Source organism: Ananas comosus, linkage group 12 (assembly GCF_001540865.1).
Source record: "Ananas comosus cultivar F153 linkage group 12, ASM154086v1, whole genome shotgun sequence".
Lineage (NCBI taxonomy): Eukaryota > Viridiplantae > Streptophyta > Magnoliopsida > Poales > Bromeliaceae > Ananas > Ananas comosus.
This window is the reverse complement of record NC_033632.1, coordinates 359,915-376,663: the sequence shown is the minus strand read 5'-3', so window position 1 is coordinate 376,663 and position 16,749 is coordinate 359,915. Positions and strand designations below refer to the sequence as shown.

At 36.3% G+C, this 16,749-nt stretch overlaps 1 protein-coding gene across 2 annotated transcripts; it reads left to right on the top strand.

Moving 5' to 3' along the window:
• Positions 1,345-15,774, top strand: LOC109718093. 2 transcript variants are annotated; one of them, XM_020244111.1, is made up of 27 exons: positions 1,345-1,608; positions 1,730-1,877; positions 1,970-2,085; positions 3,357-3,473; positions 3,579-3,725; positions 4,649-5,262; positions 6,125-6,246; positions 6,342-6,433; positions 6,853-7,075; positions 7,781-7,844; positions 8,539-8,687; positions 8,809-8,879; positions 9,170-9,343; positions 9,699-9,767; positions 9,968-10,069; positions 10,157-10,246; positions 11,028-11,103; positions 11,187-11,286; positions 11,384-11,453; positions 11,548-11,727; positions 12,813-12,935; positions 13,056-13,139; positions 13,484-13,668; positions 14,333-14,471; positions 14,556-14,615; positions 15,014-15,118; positions 15,205-15,428. In XM_020244111.1, the coding sequence occupies exons 1-27, from the start codon at positions 1,462-1,464 to the stop codon at positions 15,250-15,252; spliced, it is 3,615 nt and encodes a 1,204-aa protein (XP_020099700.1). In that variant the 5' UTR covers positions 1,345-1,461; the 3' UTR covers positions 15,253-15,428. The 2 variants fall into 2 exon arrangements, with proteins under 2 accessions (XP_020099700.1, XP_020099699.1); XM_020244110.1 differs by lacking the exon at positions 15,205-15,428 and adding an exon at positions 15,439-15,774 and having other exon boundaries at positions 1,346-1,608.

Sequence of the window (16,749 nt, the reverse complement as noted above, 5' to 3'; positions counted from 1 at the left end):
ACAATCAATGACTAATATCTAATAGAGTTATTAAATTTAGCATACTATTTTATTTAGTTAAATAAATTAGTTCATACAAAATAATTAAAAAGCTAAGAATGTATAAATAAAATATTTAAAGTTGAAAAGATTTATTTAAAAATGCACTATAATTAAGAAGTTCTTAGTATATTTTCATCTATAAAACACATAAGAATAGAAAGAGCTCTATATTAGCACTAAATTTTTTTTACAAAATATATATTTTAAAAATTAATTAAAAATTTATAAGCTATTAAAGGACTATAAAGTAATATTGAAAAGTTGATGGGGGCCGTAGTCCCTTTGGGTGATTGGGTCTATACATGGCTCCGTCTACCTAAATTCTATTATGAGAACTCTTGCTTTTATATTTTTAAGGCTTAGTTTGGTATTGAGATCTATCTAACGCTATTAGATAAAATAGAGTTGAGGAAAAAGCATATAGGGATATGCTTCTGCGTTCTCCGGTGAGACCGCAGAAAATATATCGTAACCGACTCATCGCGATATGCAGAACATAATATTACGTACGGAAACAAACATGGTATTTTTCTATCGTCATTTCTTACCGCACGTAACGCAATCTTCCTATAATCCCAAACGAAGCCTAAATCCCAATCCTAACCCAAGCCCCAACTTTGATCTTAGAATTTGCAACCAGATTCGACCTAACCAGATTCAACTTGACCCGACTCAATAATATATACATAAGTGAGAATGCATGAAGACCACTCAACTATAAACCACTTTGAAATAGACAGATATAAAATTTATTATTTTATTTGAGTTATTTTTACTAAATAAATTATGGATATAGTTAAAATTTTGTGCACAAGCAAGATATGATTTTATGCGGTCTGATCAGAAAAAGTAATAAAATATATCTTTACAAGCTTTCGCATCTGGCTTTATATCTCCGTAGAAATGCCAGATTATATAGTTATATTAATGTGATTAAAATTTAATTTCTGCGGTGAGAATAAAATAAAATGTCTTTTCATTTGCTTCCGCTTTAACTCCCTTTGATGTCTCTGGGCACCAAACAAAAATTGCAGGTTAAAAAGAAATAAAATTAATGGATCCATGTTAAAATAACCTTACTTGAGGGGGTTACTACACATTTTTCCCTCGAGCATATCTTAGCACATATATGACACGTCCAAACTCATTTTGGAAAGGGAACAAATTTAATAAATGAGGGAGAGATATCCAGCGTCACAAACACATTTACACACCAACTCTTTATTATTATTTGGTGACCATTTTCTCCTCTCTCTCTCTCTCTCTTCTTAGCCCTTTCTCTTTCTCTCTCTCTGTTGTTCCCATTTCGACCCTTCCTAGAGAGAGAAAGAGAAAGAGAGAGAGAGGTAGAGAGAGAACAAAATATCCCCGACCTCGCTCTAGCGAAGAAGAGGACGAAGAAGAAGGGTGGACGAAGACATGGTCGAGACGCGGCGGAGCTCGGCGGCGGCGGCAGCGGCGGCTGCGGCCACCTCGTCCTCCTCGAAGCGCCCCCTCTCCCCCTCCTCTTCCTCCCCTTCGCGCTCCTCCCCCTCCTCCTCGTCCCCCACGTTGAAGCGCCACAAGGTTCGATCCCTCGATCCCCAACTCCCTCTCTCTCCATCTCTTGCGATTTTGGGTTCTGTGGCGTCGATCTGATCCGTGCCGTGTGCTCCATGCGATCTGTTGTGGTGCGACCCCGGTTCAGGCCGAGCTGCCGAGCTCGTCGTCTCCGCCGCCGAAGGCCGAAACGGAAGAGGACCGTCGTAAGGGCTCCCCCGATCCGGATGGGAAGGGCGGCGACGATGCGGATGGAGCGGCGGGGAAGATCTCGGTGTCGGGATTCGCGAACAAAGGTGGGATTTTTAGCCTTTTCTTACCGCTTGCACAGTTTCACTCTTTTTTCCTCTAGGATTTTTCAGTAACCTTTTTGTTTCCTTTTGTACAGATCAAGCGGCTGTGGGATCAGCACACGAGGTACGACCGTTGGAGTTTGTGAGGAAGCGGGTTGAGAAGGATTCGGAAAAGGCTCCGTGGGCGAAGCTTCTCTCTCAGTGCTCGGAGGTGGGTGAAAATTTTGTCTTTGGACAAGTTGATAAATCGGTACACTAACCATCGTAGATTCTTCGTTCAAGTTTATCAAGTTTTAAATTGCTTCAATTGAGTAAACTTGCTTTTAAAATTTGCATGTAAAAAATGCCTGTTTGTCTTGGATTCTAGAACTACTTAGACAAGCAGCGACCAAGTGTTCATAATGAACAAAAAGTGCGAAGCTTTTGCTGCAGTGGGATCTGAAATGAGAGCCCATATGCAAGCTGCTGCTTTTGCTGCAGTTTCTGGTTGTCCTGGAGACTTGTATGAAAATGCTACTTGTTCTAGCAGGGCAAGGAGCACCTTAGTTGCAGCGACTGAAATCTAAAGTTGGCGTACTTAATTGATGCAAATCTAGTGGATTAAGTTGAAGAGTCTATGTTATGTAGTGGACTGTTTGGCCTTTATCTTATCTCTCTTTTGCTAATTGATACTGATGTAATTTGAGCCTTTGGTTCATTGATGATTATTCACAGGATATTTACAAGTCTTGGATCTTCTTTGCTTCTTGGTGTTGGCTTCATGACATGTTTTAGTATATCCAATAGTTTTAATGAATAGGGGCCTTCCTCACTTGCCTAATAGATTTCTTGTTGGCTTAGAGTGACATATTCTTTTATACTGGAATTTTTATTCTTTGCCTACCAGTGGAGGAGACAAGTGCTTACTCACTATTATGTGAACTCAAGTTGCATGTTTAGTTTTATTTTAAGATCCTCGTGGCATTAGATTGCTGCGTTCTGGACTAATAGTCAGATTGGGCTTTTGGAAGAGTTTTAGATGTTGATTGAGAGATTGATGTGTGAAATGAACTACTATATGCTCAATTTGCTTGTCTTACACTGTTGAACCTTGCCAGTAGGAATGCTGGGCAGGATAATCGAGAGAGATGCCAACATGATTTGTTGGACTAAGGCCTAAAAATAATTGCTTGATTGTATTATCCTTTCTATCTTGTTCTTGCTATGGTCTTTTAGGGACTTAGAATCAGTTCTATTGAGCCCTTGTAATCTCACTTCTTTTTTCGTAAACCCCATGAATCAAGAGGCCTTTAAATTAGTGTTTTTATTAATATGTGCTATGGAACGTGCACGCTTGCTTGAATTTTGGTAGATGAATGTTTGTATGAATGAGTGATATGGATCATATTGTAGATATTCTTAATGTATTACACACTATAACCACATATCTTAAGATTCTTTATATCATCTCTTACCTGTGTTTCTACTTTGTGTACTATGTAGAACCCTCATCTTTTCGTCACTGGCCCTCAATTCACTGTTGGCCAAAACAGAAATTCCAATTTATGCTTGAAGGATCAAGGTGTTAGCAAAACTCTTTGTAAACTGAGGCACGTTGAGGTACTTCAGCAGTCATATTCTCTTTACTTATGTTCTATTATATAGCAGTGATTCAATCTGGATTGAAATGTTCCAATTTCTCCTTATGTTCTTATTTTATTTCAGCGTGGAGGTGTTTCAGTTGCCTTGCTTGAGATTGTAGGTAAAAACGGCATTGTGCGCGTCAATAGTAAACCCATCGACAGAAGCTCGAGCATTATCCTCACAGGAGGGGATGAAGTTGTTTTCAGTTCAACAGGGAGGCATGCTTATGTATCTTTTGTCTGCTCGCATATTGTTTTATTATTTTTTACCCCTTTATCTTTTGGAAATATATTCATATACTCCCATACAGAATTATCTACTACATTATCTTAGCAAAATGTTATACTTACCTCATGAATACATATAATTTCATAGATGCCCTCTAAATTTGGCAATATCATAATGTCCTTGTATCACCTAAACTCAGAAGTATGTAGAAATGGCATAAAAAATTTCATAAATCCCCCTCATAAATTCCCTCCGGAAAGGGTATATTTGGTATTTATCTTCACAGCCCACCTGTGATACTTCAAGCTGGTATGTGTGAGGTGTTGATGTATTTGATGGTTAATTCAGAAATTAGCCTATCTATCTTTCTGGCTAGCCAGGCTATGGTTCCCCGAAAGCACCAAGCTCTTGGTGCATGCAGTTTTCTGACAATGGGATCTGCATTAGGATCTGTGGGAGTATGCTTTGGATCGGCAGAACATGTCTAATCCCAATCCAACAGCCCGAAAAGTTTAGCATAAGGGCATGGTGCTTTTAACATCGTAGTCTAGATCTCTCTCTCTAGTTGTCAGAAACTTAACTTCCATATGTATATCCTTATATTTGCAAAGCATGCTTATTTAGAAAGCCTTCTCCAGTACAAAATTTCCTCCTCCAAGTGGGATGATTTCCCAGCAAAAGAGAAGGGCAAACTTTAAGAAACTATAATTTTGAGTCATATATCAAAATTCAGGTTTTACCGTGCATATATGAATTGATGATCTTGCGGGGTTGTATTTGAAATACTGATTCTCTTTCTTCCCCCCCCCCTTTTTTATTGTTTATTTGGTGCATGTAGTGCTACACGTATATAACTAGTTTTAAAAAAATTCAGGGATAATTTATTTGTTCTTTAGAAAATTTTTTCCTTAACCTATTGACAGATTTTTCAGCAACTTTCTAACGAGAAAGTAACCAAAATGGCATCACCCTCTTCCCTCGGCATTTTGGAATCACCAGTTCCCAATTTAAAAGGGATTCATGTAGAACCTAGATCAGGCGACCCGTCGGATGTTGATGGAGCATCGATATTGCATTCTATGTCTAATCCTCTCAAGGACACAAGTGGAGAGGATAAATTAGAAGATCTGAATTCAGACCATGATAAGAATTTAGCAAGCAGGAAGGATATTAGTGAGCCAAATGGCAATTCTGTTCTTCCTCCTGATATGGATTCTACTATTTCATCAGCTGAAATTGGTGGCGATGATACCACAAAACACAATCTTGATGGAGGAATTGGAAAGATTCGTGGCACAAATTATGAGATAAGGCCAATTCTTAGTGTTATTGGTGGAGGATCGTCTGCTCGTGAGTTTGATTTGAGTGGTAGTATATTAAAAGTGTTTGGGGATCATAGGGATATTCTTAGTTATCTTGATTCTCCGCAAGCTTTGCCTACAACACGATGCCAAGTCTTTAAGGATGGATTGAAGCAAGGGATTCTTAGTGCAAGTGACATACATGTTTCCTTTGAAAATTTCCCTTACTATTTAAGGTGAGATGCTTGTTATCTTATGTGTGTATCTAATCTACTTCACCAATTATTTGGTCTCTTTGGAGTATAGTAGCATGCCTTTTGTTTTATCTTTTAATGGAATGATGTCAGTAGAAGGCAATTAAATATAAATGCATGTTAGAAGCTCTTGGAAAAGATTATTTTCTTAGAAAAATCATTGAAAATTTTGGGCTAGTATTTGCTGGAGGATTGAAGCAATTACTGGAAGGTTGATTTCTAGTTGACAGCTGGCTGTGTAATGGTCGATTCTAATATTGTGTAATTTTTGAGTTGTTCTTTAACTTATCAATGTTGTTGGAAAAGTTTTTACCTCCTGCTAATGATGTTGATTGTAACATGCTCAACATGCTTTGACCTTTAAATATGTTTTCATGTTTGGGGATTTTGGGTGCTTTTCTTAAATGTAACTGTAAAGCATTTTGAGAACTCTACTCAAATTTTATATGTAGCCAGTTCTTAGTTGGTTTTCCAAGTTATTTCTTGTTGGTTTTTAACCACAATATTTCTTGTGCCTAAATTTTGGAACCATCAGAAAGTAGGAAGAAGTTTGTACTAGCTGTTTACCATGCATGTTGGTAGGAGCAATTTGACATTAGGGTAATTGAAGTTTGACTCAAATTTCAATTTCATCGAGCTTTATTTGTAAAAATATTATCCCTTAAGCTTGATTTTAATCTGATCCCCAACAGTTTCATTTATAGTAAGAATATATCTCACTGATTAAGCACGAAATTGCGAGATGCTTGTCCTTCTAATTAATTTATTCTCTCTCCATTTGTTTCATTTTGTATGTATCTCCGTGCAATTTAACTAATTCTTTTTTTCTTTTCATCACCTACAGTGAAAGTACAAAAAACATACTTTTATCATGTGCATATATTCAGTTGAAATGCAAGGAACTCATAAAACTCACAACCGACATTTCGTCCCTAAATCAGCGAATCTTGTTATCTGGTCCCTCAGGTATGCTATAATTTACTCTGTTTACGTGGAGTTTAGTCTGATCTGCTCATTATCCTACTTATGATAACAAGTCTCTCTGCAACTCACTTTTTTAGGTTCTGAAATATATCAGGAGACTTTGGTAAAGGCCCTTGCCAAACATTTTGGTTCTAAACTACTTATAGTAGATTCTCTTCAGCTACCTACCGTAAGTTCCTATCACTTGAACAAAACTCCTGTGCAAAAAAGAAATTACAAAGAAAAAGCTTGTGAACTTTTTCGTCAACTTTTTAGATTTTATAATATCTTGGAATGCTAAATTGCAGGATATCCTTTTGTAAGTATCCCATTTGTCATTTTCCACCCTGAAATATCAAAGCCTATATATTCGCCCCCTAAGAACTACAAATTTTCACTACTGCACCTCCTTTCATTTTTGTTTTTCCAGAAATATGTGCCTGGCTTCACTTGTTGGTTGATGGGATAGCATGTAGGTATTAATATTTCAGTGGGGAGCAAGGCTACATTTGTAATGTTTATGGGGTGCTTTCCTGCAATTTAGCCATCTTGAAATTTTTATTGAAGGTATTGCAAATTACTCAACGGCAAATTGCAACTTTCATGTAGACATTTTCTCCGAAAGAACCAGAAACCCAAAAGGATGGTGGGAGGACTGATAGGCCAGCCGCCATTCCTAAGCATCGTTCTATATTGGCCGATACAGTTCATTTTAGGAGACCGGCTTCTAGTGTGGAAGCTGATATAGTAGGGGCTTCTACGTCAAATTCCCAATCTTTACCTAAGCAGGAGTCCTCAACGGCATCTTCAAAGAACTATACATTCAAAGAAGGCAAGCTTACATCTCCCTATCATGCTATACTAGACTTTTATTTTTAAACCTCAAATGTGAAGTGAAGTGATCGTTTTGAAGTCTTTGGGGAGGATACGTATTTCAGGGATAGGGCTTAAATATCCATGATGATTATAATGCAATGAGTCATCCCTGTTGTTTTTGGTTGGGAACGAAGAGTAATATATGGATTTATGCTCTTCCCATGGGGACAGCAAAATTCTGCCCCACCTCATGGAATAACTATTCCCAACATTAGAGCTGACCATGTGGATTTTTTGCTGCCCAATTGTAGTCTGGAATTGCAAGGATCGTACTATGTTTGGTGGGATAGCCCGAACACTCACCATCATTTCCATTCTATCTCCCTATCAAACACAACAGGGTAGTGTCGGATATCCCTGGTGTTTGGTTGGGACTGGTGATATTTTGGTGTCCCACCGAACAATGGTGTAATTGGTAAGGAGAACATCCTCAGTGTAACCTTATCTCCAGAAGGCAGCAATTCCATAAGGTGTGGTGGAATTGTGATGTTCCCATAGTACAAATCAGGCTGTCGTCTCTTTATTCTAAACCAAACAAAATGGGGATAACACAAATTAGTGTTCTTATTGAGGATTTTGTTTGCCATCTTCGAGATACAAATTCAACAGCTCAGTACCTTTTGCTTGTAGTTTCTGACTGAGCATGTGCCATTTAAAATAGGTGATAGGGTGAAATATGTTGGTTCTATTCCTCCATCAGGATTTCCTCTCCAGCCACCCCAGAGGTACTTCTCTGCCCATATGCACTAGATGTATTGAATATTTTCTACTTTTTGTCTATTTTATTCTCATCTTATTTTTTCTTTACTCAATCTTTTACCTGCATGAACTTTCAAAAGCTAGAGGGTTGTAAAGATGGGGAGATATTGCCAATTAGCTATTAATTTACTTTATTATGAAAGTTGTACCATCAGTATGTATAGAAGCTATGATTAAAATGCTATCAGCGACTAACCAAAGGTCACAATTAATTTCTTTTATCTACCAGCACTTCTATGTGTCTGTCCAAACCTCTGTTTTGCAACTTGAAAATCAACATGACTTCTTTGCCAAAATATTAAGCTGTTCCAGATATTAGGCCAAGCTAGCATTGTCTGTTGAAGCTGTTGTAGGGTGGAGGATTATTCAATGAAGTAATGTTTGCGTAGTGTCAGTAGATTTTTCCATTAAAATTCCTAACAGCTTCTCTCTGTAGCAGAAGCAAAATTCCAAATAGATTCTATTGCTGGAATCACATTTTAGCTCCCTACCAAAGTAGAAGCTCCAAAGTTTTCTTTTTGCTGAGCCCCCTACTACGGGTAGCTGGAGCTGAAACGAAAGCAAAAGCAAAGCAGTGACTGATAGTCTTATAATTATTGTGTTTCTAGGATAATATCATCTTGCTATTGGCACGTCCACTGAGATTTTTTTGTTTTACAGGGGCCCTAGTTACGGTTATCGAGGCAAAGTAGTACTTGCTTTCGAGGAAAATGGTTCCTCCAAAGTTGGAGTGAGATTTGATAAGCAAATACCTGATGGTAATGATCTTGGGGGTCTGTGTGAGGAAGATCACGGTTTCTTTTGCACTGGTAGTTCACAATCACCTCTTCTTTTTTTTTTTTCCTTCTTCTTTTCTGATTTATACTTACGATTTTAATATTCTGAAACCTACATTTCCTCTTGATCAACTATATACTTTTTTCCTATCAGCTGACCTGCTTCGGCCAGATTCCTCTGTTGGTGAAGAATTTGAAAGACTAGCTGTCAGTGAACTACTAGAGGTCGCTCTGAAAACAGTCAACCCTTCTTTTTTCCATTTTTGCAATTTGAATTTTCTTCAATTCTTTGTTTTGGCAACCTTAGGTCCAAAAGTACTTTTTATGGACCACAATCATACTAAAATGACATTGTAATAAATCTATTATTGTAGATTTTAGCCATGAGCATACAGTTTATGAAATAATATTTGAGGCTCGAGTTGTAAAAACAAATAATATGGACCAAAAAATTTAAAAAATAGTTCTTGCAGAAAGGCTCAGAATCAAGCCCTAAAATGTGTCTTGTTTTTCAGGTAGTTTTGGAAGAAAGTAAAAATGGTCCTTTAATCATATTACTTAAGGATATAGAGAAATCTATGACTGGAAGTTCAGATTCGTATGTAACATTGAAGAGTAAACTCGAATTGCTACCACCAGGTGTTCTCATAGTAGGTTCCCACACCCAGATGGACAGCCGCAAAGAGAAGGTAATACTTTTATCAGATGATATTTATATGCATATCCCTGCAAAATTATCTATTTACATTCATATCCTTGGAATTGAATTTTCTTCTTTGTCCCTGAAAAACATTTCTGCACACACACACACACACAGATCATTGCCTTCTTTGAAAAACCTTTTTTTTCCCCTGCAAAAAACAGCTTGAATTGGATGACTCAACTGAAGAAAAGGTTTTTTTTGTGGAAATTTCACTTGCAAGGAGTATATTAAAAACTGAGATGTTAAAGGAGTATGCATTTTTTTTTACATTATTATCCAGGGATATATATGCTATTTTATCTCGTATGTTGATAATATAATGTTGGTGTTATTTATTGCAGTCACATCCTGGAGGCCTTCTTTTTACGAAATTCACAAGTAGCCAGGCATTGCTTGACTTTGCTTTCCCAGTAAGCATATTTATGCGGCATTCTGTTATTATTTTCTTTTGATGGATTATATTTTCCAGTCTTATTTCCTTAGCGTTGTCCGCAGCTCTGTCATCAATAAATTTTACTTATTGTGGGCTATTACATTCTCTTTGAAGATGTCTACCTGTCAATTTTCTACTCTTCTTTTTTGATTTCTTATTTGATTCTCTATCATGCAGGATAACTTTGGGAGGCTGCATGAGAGAAGCAAAGAAATGCCTAAGGCAATGAAGCAGCTCACTAAACTTTTTCCTAATAAAATTTCTATTCAACTTCCACAGGTGCAATATTTGCCTTCAATCTTTTTTGTACTACTAAGATTTTGTCCTTTTAGAAAGTAGACCATGATATCCAGAAATATTCTTCAGGATGAAGTTCAACTTTTGGATTGGAAACAACAATTGGATCGGGATGTTGAAACCCTTAAAGCCAAGTCTAATATTTGTAACATTCGCTCTGTAAGTTGCAACTGCTTACCTTTTTTGAAACTAGAGATGCTTATGTTTTCTATCAGATATTTACATGCATGCCTTCCAAATCATACATATACTTCATATCTCCACTTGATTTTCTTTTGGGATATTTACATGATTTTGCTGGGATTTATATGTAGACTACTCTCTTTTAGTTATCCTTGATTAACATTGGTAGAAATTTGGAGAAAAGATAGTTATACTCTGTATGTTCTGTTAGTCTTTGTAATGCTTTTACTCTAGTTGAGTTGACAGGCTAGTTCCTTTCCAAATTACTTTATTACTAGTGATGTAATACTTTTGCATTTGTTGCTTCCTGAACTCCATTGTGTCATGGAATTCATCATGGTCTATTAGCTCGCTAGTGATTCTAGCATAAAGTTATGATCTGGAGTGATATTTTAATAGATCACGTTGTCCTTGTTTAATTACTAGCGTTAGGCTAATAAGAAGAATTTTAGTGTTCTGGATTGTTGATATTTTAACTTCTATTTGTTTTTATTGTGTTGTATTCTTGGAAGTTGGAATGACCTTTAACTCTGGGAGTACATCTATGGTTCTTCCAGATATTATATTTCATTATAATGATTTGCTTCCTTTCTTTCTTTCTGCTTTTCTTCTAAACCAGTATTGTTTGAACAAGACCAGGTAAAGATCACTTTAATGCTTCCTATTTTTCTCTTTATATTTAAGTGATTTATTATTCTCTTTTTATTAAGGGATTTTATAATATTCTCTAATTCAATTTTCCCTCCACCTTACGCAGTTCCTAAATCGTATCGGAATGGATTGTAATGATCTTGAAGACATAGCTGTCAAGGACCAAATACTAACTAATGAGAGTGAGTATACTCTTGAACTAATCACCTCATAGTTACGAAGCTTAGTATGATTATTGTTTGTGTTGGTTTTTGTTTTTATATAGATGTGGACAAAATTGTTGGTTTTGCTGTTAGTCATCACGTTAAGCATAATAAAATTGATGCACCTGCCAAGAATGCTAAACTCGTACTGTCCAGTGAAAGGTAATTATGTTTTTTACAACTTTTGTTTGTATTCTATTTGATTAAATAAATTTATACTTTTTTGCCTCCTGACATGCTATGCATCATTTGTTCACAGCCTCAAGCATGGCCTCACTATGCTGCAAAGCATGCAGAGCGATACGAAGAGTTCAAAAAAGTCACTCAAGGTCTTTTTCTCCTATGTTACTCATTGAACTTATGCACAATGTTTGGTTCCTCCGTTAATATTGTGAAATAAAATTTTATCGTAAATGTTTTCAGGATGTGGTTACGGAGAATGAATTCGAAAAAAGGCTTTTGGCTGATGTCATTCCACCTAGTGATATTGGGGTTACTTTTGATGATATTGGAGCACTAGAGAATGTAAAGGACACATTGAAGGAATTGGTGATGCTTCCTCTACAAAGGCCAGAATTGTTCTGCAAAGGACAGTTGACGAAGGTATGCTGTTTGACATATTTAACTTTGTGATGGAAGCTTTTGTTGGGTATTGGTTTTGTAGAGAAGTAACCTCTTAATTTGGATGATTCACACGTGGGTGTACAAACTGGCTTGATTATGTTGCATGGGCTGCGGCCATCTTGATGTAGGAGCGTCTCAGCAATTTCCCTACTCAGAAAATCTAAGTCATTTTTTGTAACGATCCGACCAACTAGCAATAATAACATGTTGGGTCCAAATCAGCGGCCCAAAATGCTTCAGCCTAGTTATTATTATCAGGGTGCGAAGCCTCATATATTTTCAATAAGAATCTTTTTTCCATGTGATGTGGGACTATTGGTGCGTTACATTTTTCTTTTTCCACTTAAACTAGCCAGGAGATACTTGTTTCTCAAGGTAAATGATCTGTAAGATCATATTTCAAATAAGCATTTCAATCCACCGGTGACCTTGCATGGGATTGCACCCTTATTTTTGCTTTTCCAGCTGAAGGACTTGGGTTCTTTTAAGAACTTTCTGTATTCCCTCATTTGAAATATTGTACTGATGATATTAAGGGCTAATTATAGAGAATGGGCATCCCTAGTTTTAATCCCTCAATTTCATCAACTTCAGATAATTTTGAAAGAAACTTGAAAAAGTTGGTGAGAAGTTGCTAGCTGATATTTTGGAGTTACTTGTTTTGAGCTTATTTATGCAATTTATTAAACATATGATGAAGTTTATGATTCATTTCTCTAAAGTTGATGATTAAGATGTAGTAGGGAAAGGTTTTGATGAATTGTTCTTTAGTAGATCTAGAAGAACTGAAGAAAGTCTGTTTAAATTACTTTAAATTATTTAACTTTCTGTTGTCTACATTTTCTTAGTTGCCTTCATATAGTTACAAGAAGAAATCTGATGAAGTCATTCGCATAATTTTATTGATATTTGCTTTTCCCCCACATTTTTAACCCTTATTTGGAAGTAAGAATAGTCTTTTAACTCTTGGCTTATGGTAATTCTCTTTAACCCTTGTACGACCGTTTATCTATTGCAAGCTGATCTTTGCCTGCTTTTCCTTTTTCTCCTTTTCTTTTTTACAGCCTTGCAAGGGGATACTTCTCTTTGGTCCTCCTGGTACAGGGAAGACCATGCTTGCTAAAGCTGTGGCAACAGAAGCAGGTGCAAACTTTATCAACATTTCAATGTCGAGCATCTCTTCAAAGGTATTTTCTCAATTAAGGATGAGTTACATTTGGTTCACAATGCTTGCTTGTTTGTTTGTTTGTTTGTCTTCTTTTTTTTTCCTTCTTTTCCTGACAAAATATGAACCTGATTAATATCAGTGGTTCGGGGAAGGGGAGAAATATGTGAAAGCAGTTTTCTCATTGGCAAGTAAAATTGCTCCGAGCGTCATTTTTGTTGATGAGGTTTGTGAACTTTCTTTTAACTCATTTTTTCTAATTCCTATCAGCCAGATAATTTTGATATATTTACTTATGTACCCTTGCTAAATCATCCACGTACATCTTACGCATGTACCCTGCAAATACGAAGTTGCATATATGCCCTTAAGAAAGTTAATTTCATATCTATGTACCCTTGCACTCACAAAAATACCCTGTTTTGAGAGACCTTTTGGCCATGAGTTCGATGACTCTGCAATATTTTTGTTTAATTATCGCAACGTGAGCTACTTGTTCTTTTAATTTTCTAATAATTGTTGTTTTGTAGTGTTGCTTCATTTTCAATACTCACTTTTTTGTTTCCACAGGTTGACAGTATGTTAGGGAGGAGGGAAAATCCAGGAGAGCATGAGGCGATGCGCAAGATGAAAAATGAGTTTATGGTGAACTGGGACGGTCTGCGTACCAAGGACAAAGAACGTGTGTTGGTTCTTGCTGCCACAAACAGACCTTTTGACCTCGATGAGGCCGTCATAAGAAGGCTTCCTCGGAGGTAAATAACGGAATTTGGACTTAATAAAAAGCCGGTTTGGTAAAAAATCGAAGGGCATTCAGTCTGATCCATACCAGTTCAACTATCTGGTTCAATTGACTGAACGGAAAGTTGGCATTCAAAGCTTTAAAAGTAATAATATTACAGTAGGGCCATTTCTGAAATCATTTATGCATATGGTTCAGCAGGACCATCCAGGTCAATTGGTATAGCTGTTTTGCACGATACAACTATCGATCTATGTGGTTTTTTCTTCTTTTCTGCATTTTAGATGTGACCATACTGCTAACATATCTGATGCCCGTTAGACCTGGTTTAACCTACTGATTCAAAGCTGTTTTTAAAACTTTTGGTTAGGAATTGTTTAGTCTAGCTGGAGCTTTCGAGAAAGTACTGTTTCAGTTGAGCTGGTAGAAGCAGCAGCAGTAGCTTCCTTTTTTAGTTAAAATCTCCTCTATCTTGGTGCTGCAGAAGCTGCGATTTCAAGTTTGAGCTTTAGACGGCGTTCTGTCACAGCAAAAGCTTTAGACTATTTGTTACTAGAAAACCTCGTTTTTGATAGTTTCTTTATAGAATGTAGAAGATAGGCTAAAGAGGCACTTTCTACTATATTTTGGGCTTTAGACAGTACTGCTACTTAATTCGTTTACTTGCGCATTTACAGATTAATGGTGAACTTACCGGATGCATCGAATAGAGAAAAGATTATGAGAGTGATATTGGCCAAGGAAGACTTGGCGTCAGATGTCGATCTGGAAGCTGTTGCAAATATAACTGATGGGTATTCAGGAAGTGATTTGAAGGTTATCTCGACTTTTTAATTCCTATTCATTTTACGAAATTTGATTTTCTGATAAGCTAACATGCATTATCCTATTCGATTTCAGAATCTCTGTGTAACTGCTGCTCATCGACCCATTAGAGAAATTTTGGAAAAGGAAAAAAAGGTTAGTATTGAATCACCAATAATATATGGTTGAACTTTTCTAGACAAACTTGCGCTTATAAATAATTAAATATTTGATATTTTTACATATGTCGCTGCAAAATTTATCTATATCCATGTCTCTGCCAAATCAAACCTGAAATTTTAGATACGCTCTTAAAAAATTTACACTCTTATAAATTTCTAAATGCAAAACCCTTAGACAACTATAATGCAAGACCAACTTACCCTGTGAATTGAAATGCAGGACTCCCCAAGTGTACTGTACCTTTGAGGCATATATATATGAAAAAATCATTTTTACTGGTGTATAAATTGCAAATAGTTGATTTTGCAGATGCCATGTCTTTAATCCCCTTTTGTTATTGTAGATGTTACATATAACTTTGCCATCTGCAGGAGAGAAGTTTGGCACTAGCAGAAGGTAGCCCTTTACCTGGGTTGCATGGAACTGAAGACATTCGTCCTTTAAACATGGAAGATCTGAAATACGCACAGGAGCAGGTAATTCTTTGTCAATTTATATAAATTTTCTAATTCTTTTACCTTGTAGACCTGTTAATTTGAAGTTCCAGTTTACCCATTTCAAGGGATATAAGCAAGATTTTTTGGGCTTCCTTTTGTGGTCAGACATCTGACGTTAAACAAAGAAGGGTTATCTTTGTGAGAAACTGCACTTTTGATGGTATATATATATATGAAATGATTCGGATTTTTTGGGGGGTATGTTATATGGATGAATAGATGATGATTTTGCCTCATGAATAGATGATGAGCATATCCTATTACAACCTCTAACAAGATCAGAACTCGTGCTCAAGTAGGTATGTGCAAGTGTGTCATCGGACTCTGCGAACATGAATGAGCTTCTCCAATGGAACGATCTATATGGCGAAGGCGGATCGAGGAAGAAGAAAGCGCTCAGCTATTTTATGTAGAGTTTGAGAGCAATCCATCCATCAATCTATCTGTCTGTTGTACAGTCTTGAGACATGAGCAGAGAGAGAGCGAATGCTTGGTTTCTTTTTCAGGCTCCAAATGTAATTAATTTTGGATAGCAAGTTTATTTATAATTTGTTAGTAATTTATATCAATGTTAAGTTATGTTTGATCAATCTTAATCTCACCTAAAGGTATAGTATAACCTTTGGTTTCTTTTTCTTCTTGGGGTGTCCTTAATCTGTGGCACTTTTTAACATTTCTGGAGGCCTATCTATCTGTATATATACAATAGAATTCGGCAAAAGAAAATAAAATTTGCAACTTCTGATTAATCATATTTGTCTGATTTGTTTATTTATGATGATCCTGCTAAAATTTGTTTAATTCTTACTGGCAAACGGATAGTCTCTGTATGTTGCTTTTTTTCTTTTGCCGAATTCTATTGTATATATACAGATANATGAAAAAGAAAATAAAATTTGCAACTTCTGATTAATCATATTTGTCTGATTTGTTTATTTATGATGATCCTGCTAAAATTTGTTTAATTCTTACGGGCAAACGGATAGTCTCTGTATGTTGCTTTTTTTCTTTAATTTACTTTTTCATCTTCTGATGAGAAAACATCATACATTCCTGTAAATTGAAATGTCTACAAAAGTTGCATAATGCTTGTGTGTTTATCTTTATATAGTTGTGACTACTTTTTACTGTTAAGCTATCGGATAAGAACTTTTTGTCTCTCTTTGTTTCCGATGCTTCTTGGTTGTGGAAATGCTGCAGTTTTTTTCTGTTTTTGGATGTTGGGTTTTGTTCCTCTATTTTTGCTCTTGTAAATTTGTAATCTGGACAGAAAAATGAGCTATGTAGTGTATCCCTTGTGTTCTTATTTTGCTGCAAATTTGCTGTTGAGGATTTTTGGGAGGATCAAACAACCCTTTTGGATGAGATGTTGTGTTTATTTCTTTTCACTGTTGGAAAGGTGACAAGCAAGCTAACAATATGATTATAAATGGTTAAAAATGAACTACAAAGGAAAATGATTTTCTTGTGGCTTTTATCTGTTTGGCCTGTGTGTGGACACTGGACAGGTCCTCTGCATGAGCAGTTCGACGAAATTACTAACAAATTTTGTTTTCTCCCTTTCTAGTAGGAGCTTTTGCTTTTTGCACCATTGAAGCTTGTTCCAGCTT

Excerpts from the sequence above, each read along its gene's own strand:
- LOC109718093 (XM_020244110.1), top strand. The coding sequence starts at position 1,462 with ATGGTCGAGACGCGGCGGAGCTCGGCGGCGGCGGCAGCGGCGGCTGCG. Across the intron at positions 8,688-8,808 it reads TCACGGTTTCTTTTGCACTG|CTGACCTGCTTCGGCCAGAT; the intron begins GTAGTTCACAAT and ends TTTTCCTATCAG. Across the intron at positions 11,728-12,812 it reads GCAAAGGACAGTTGACGAAG|CCTTGCAAGGGGATACTTCT; the intron begins GTATGCTGTTTG and ends TCTTTTTTACAG.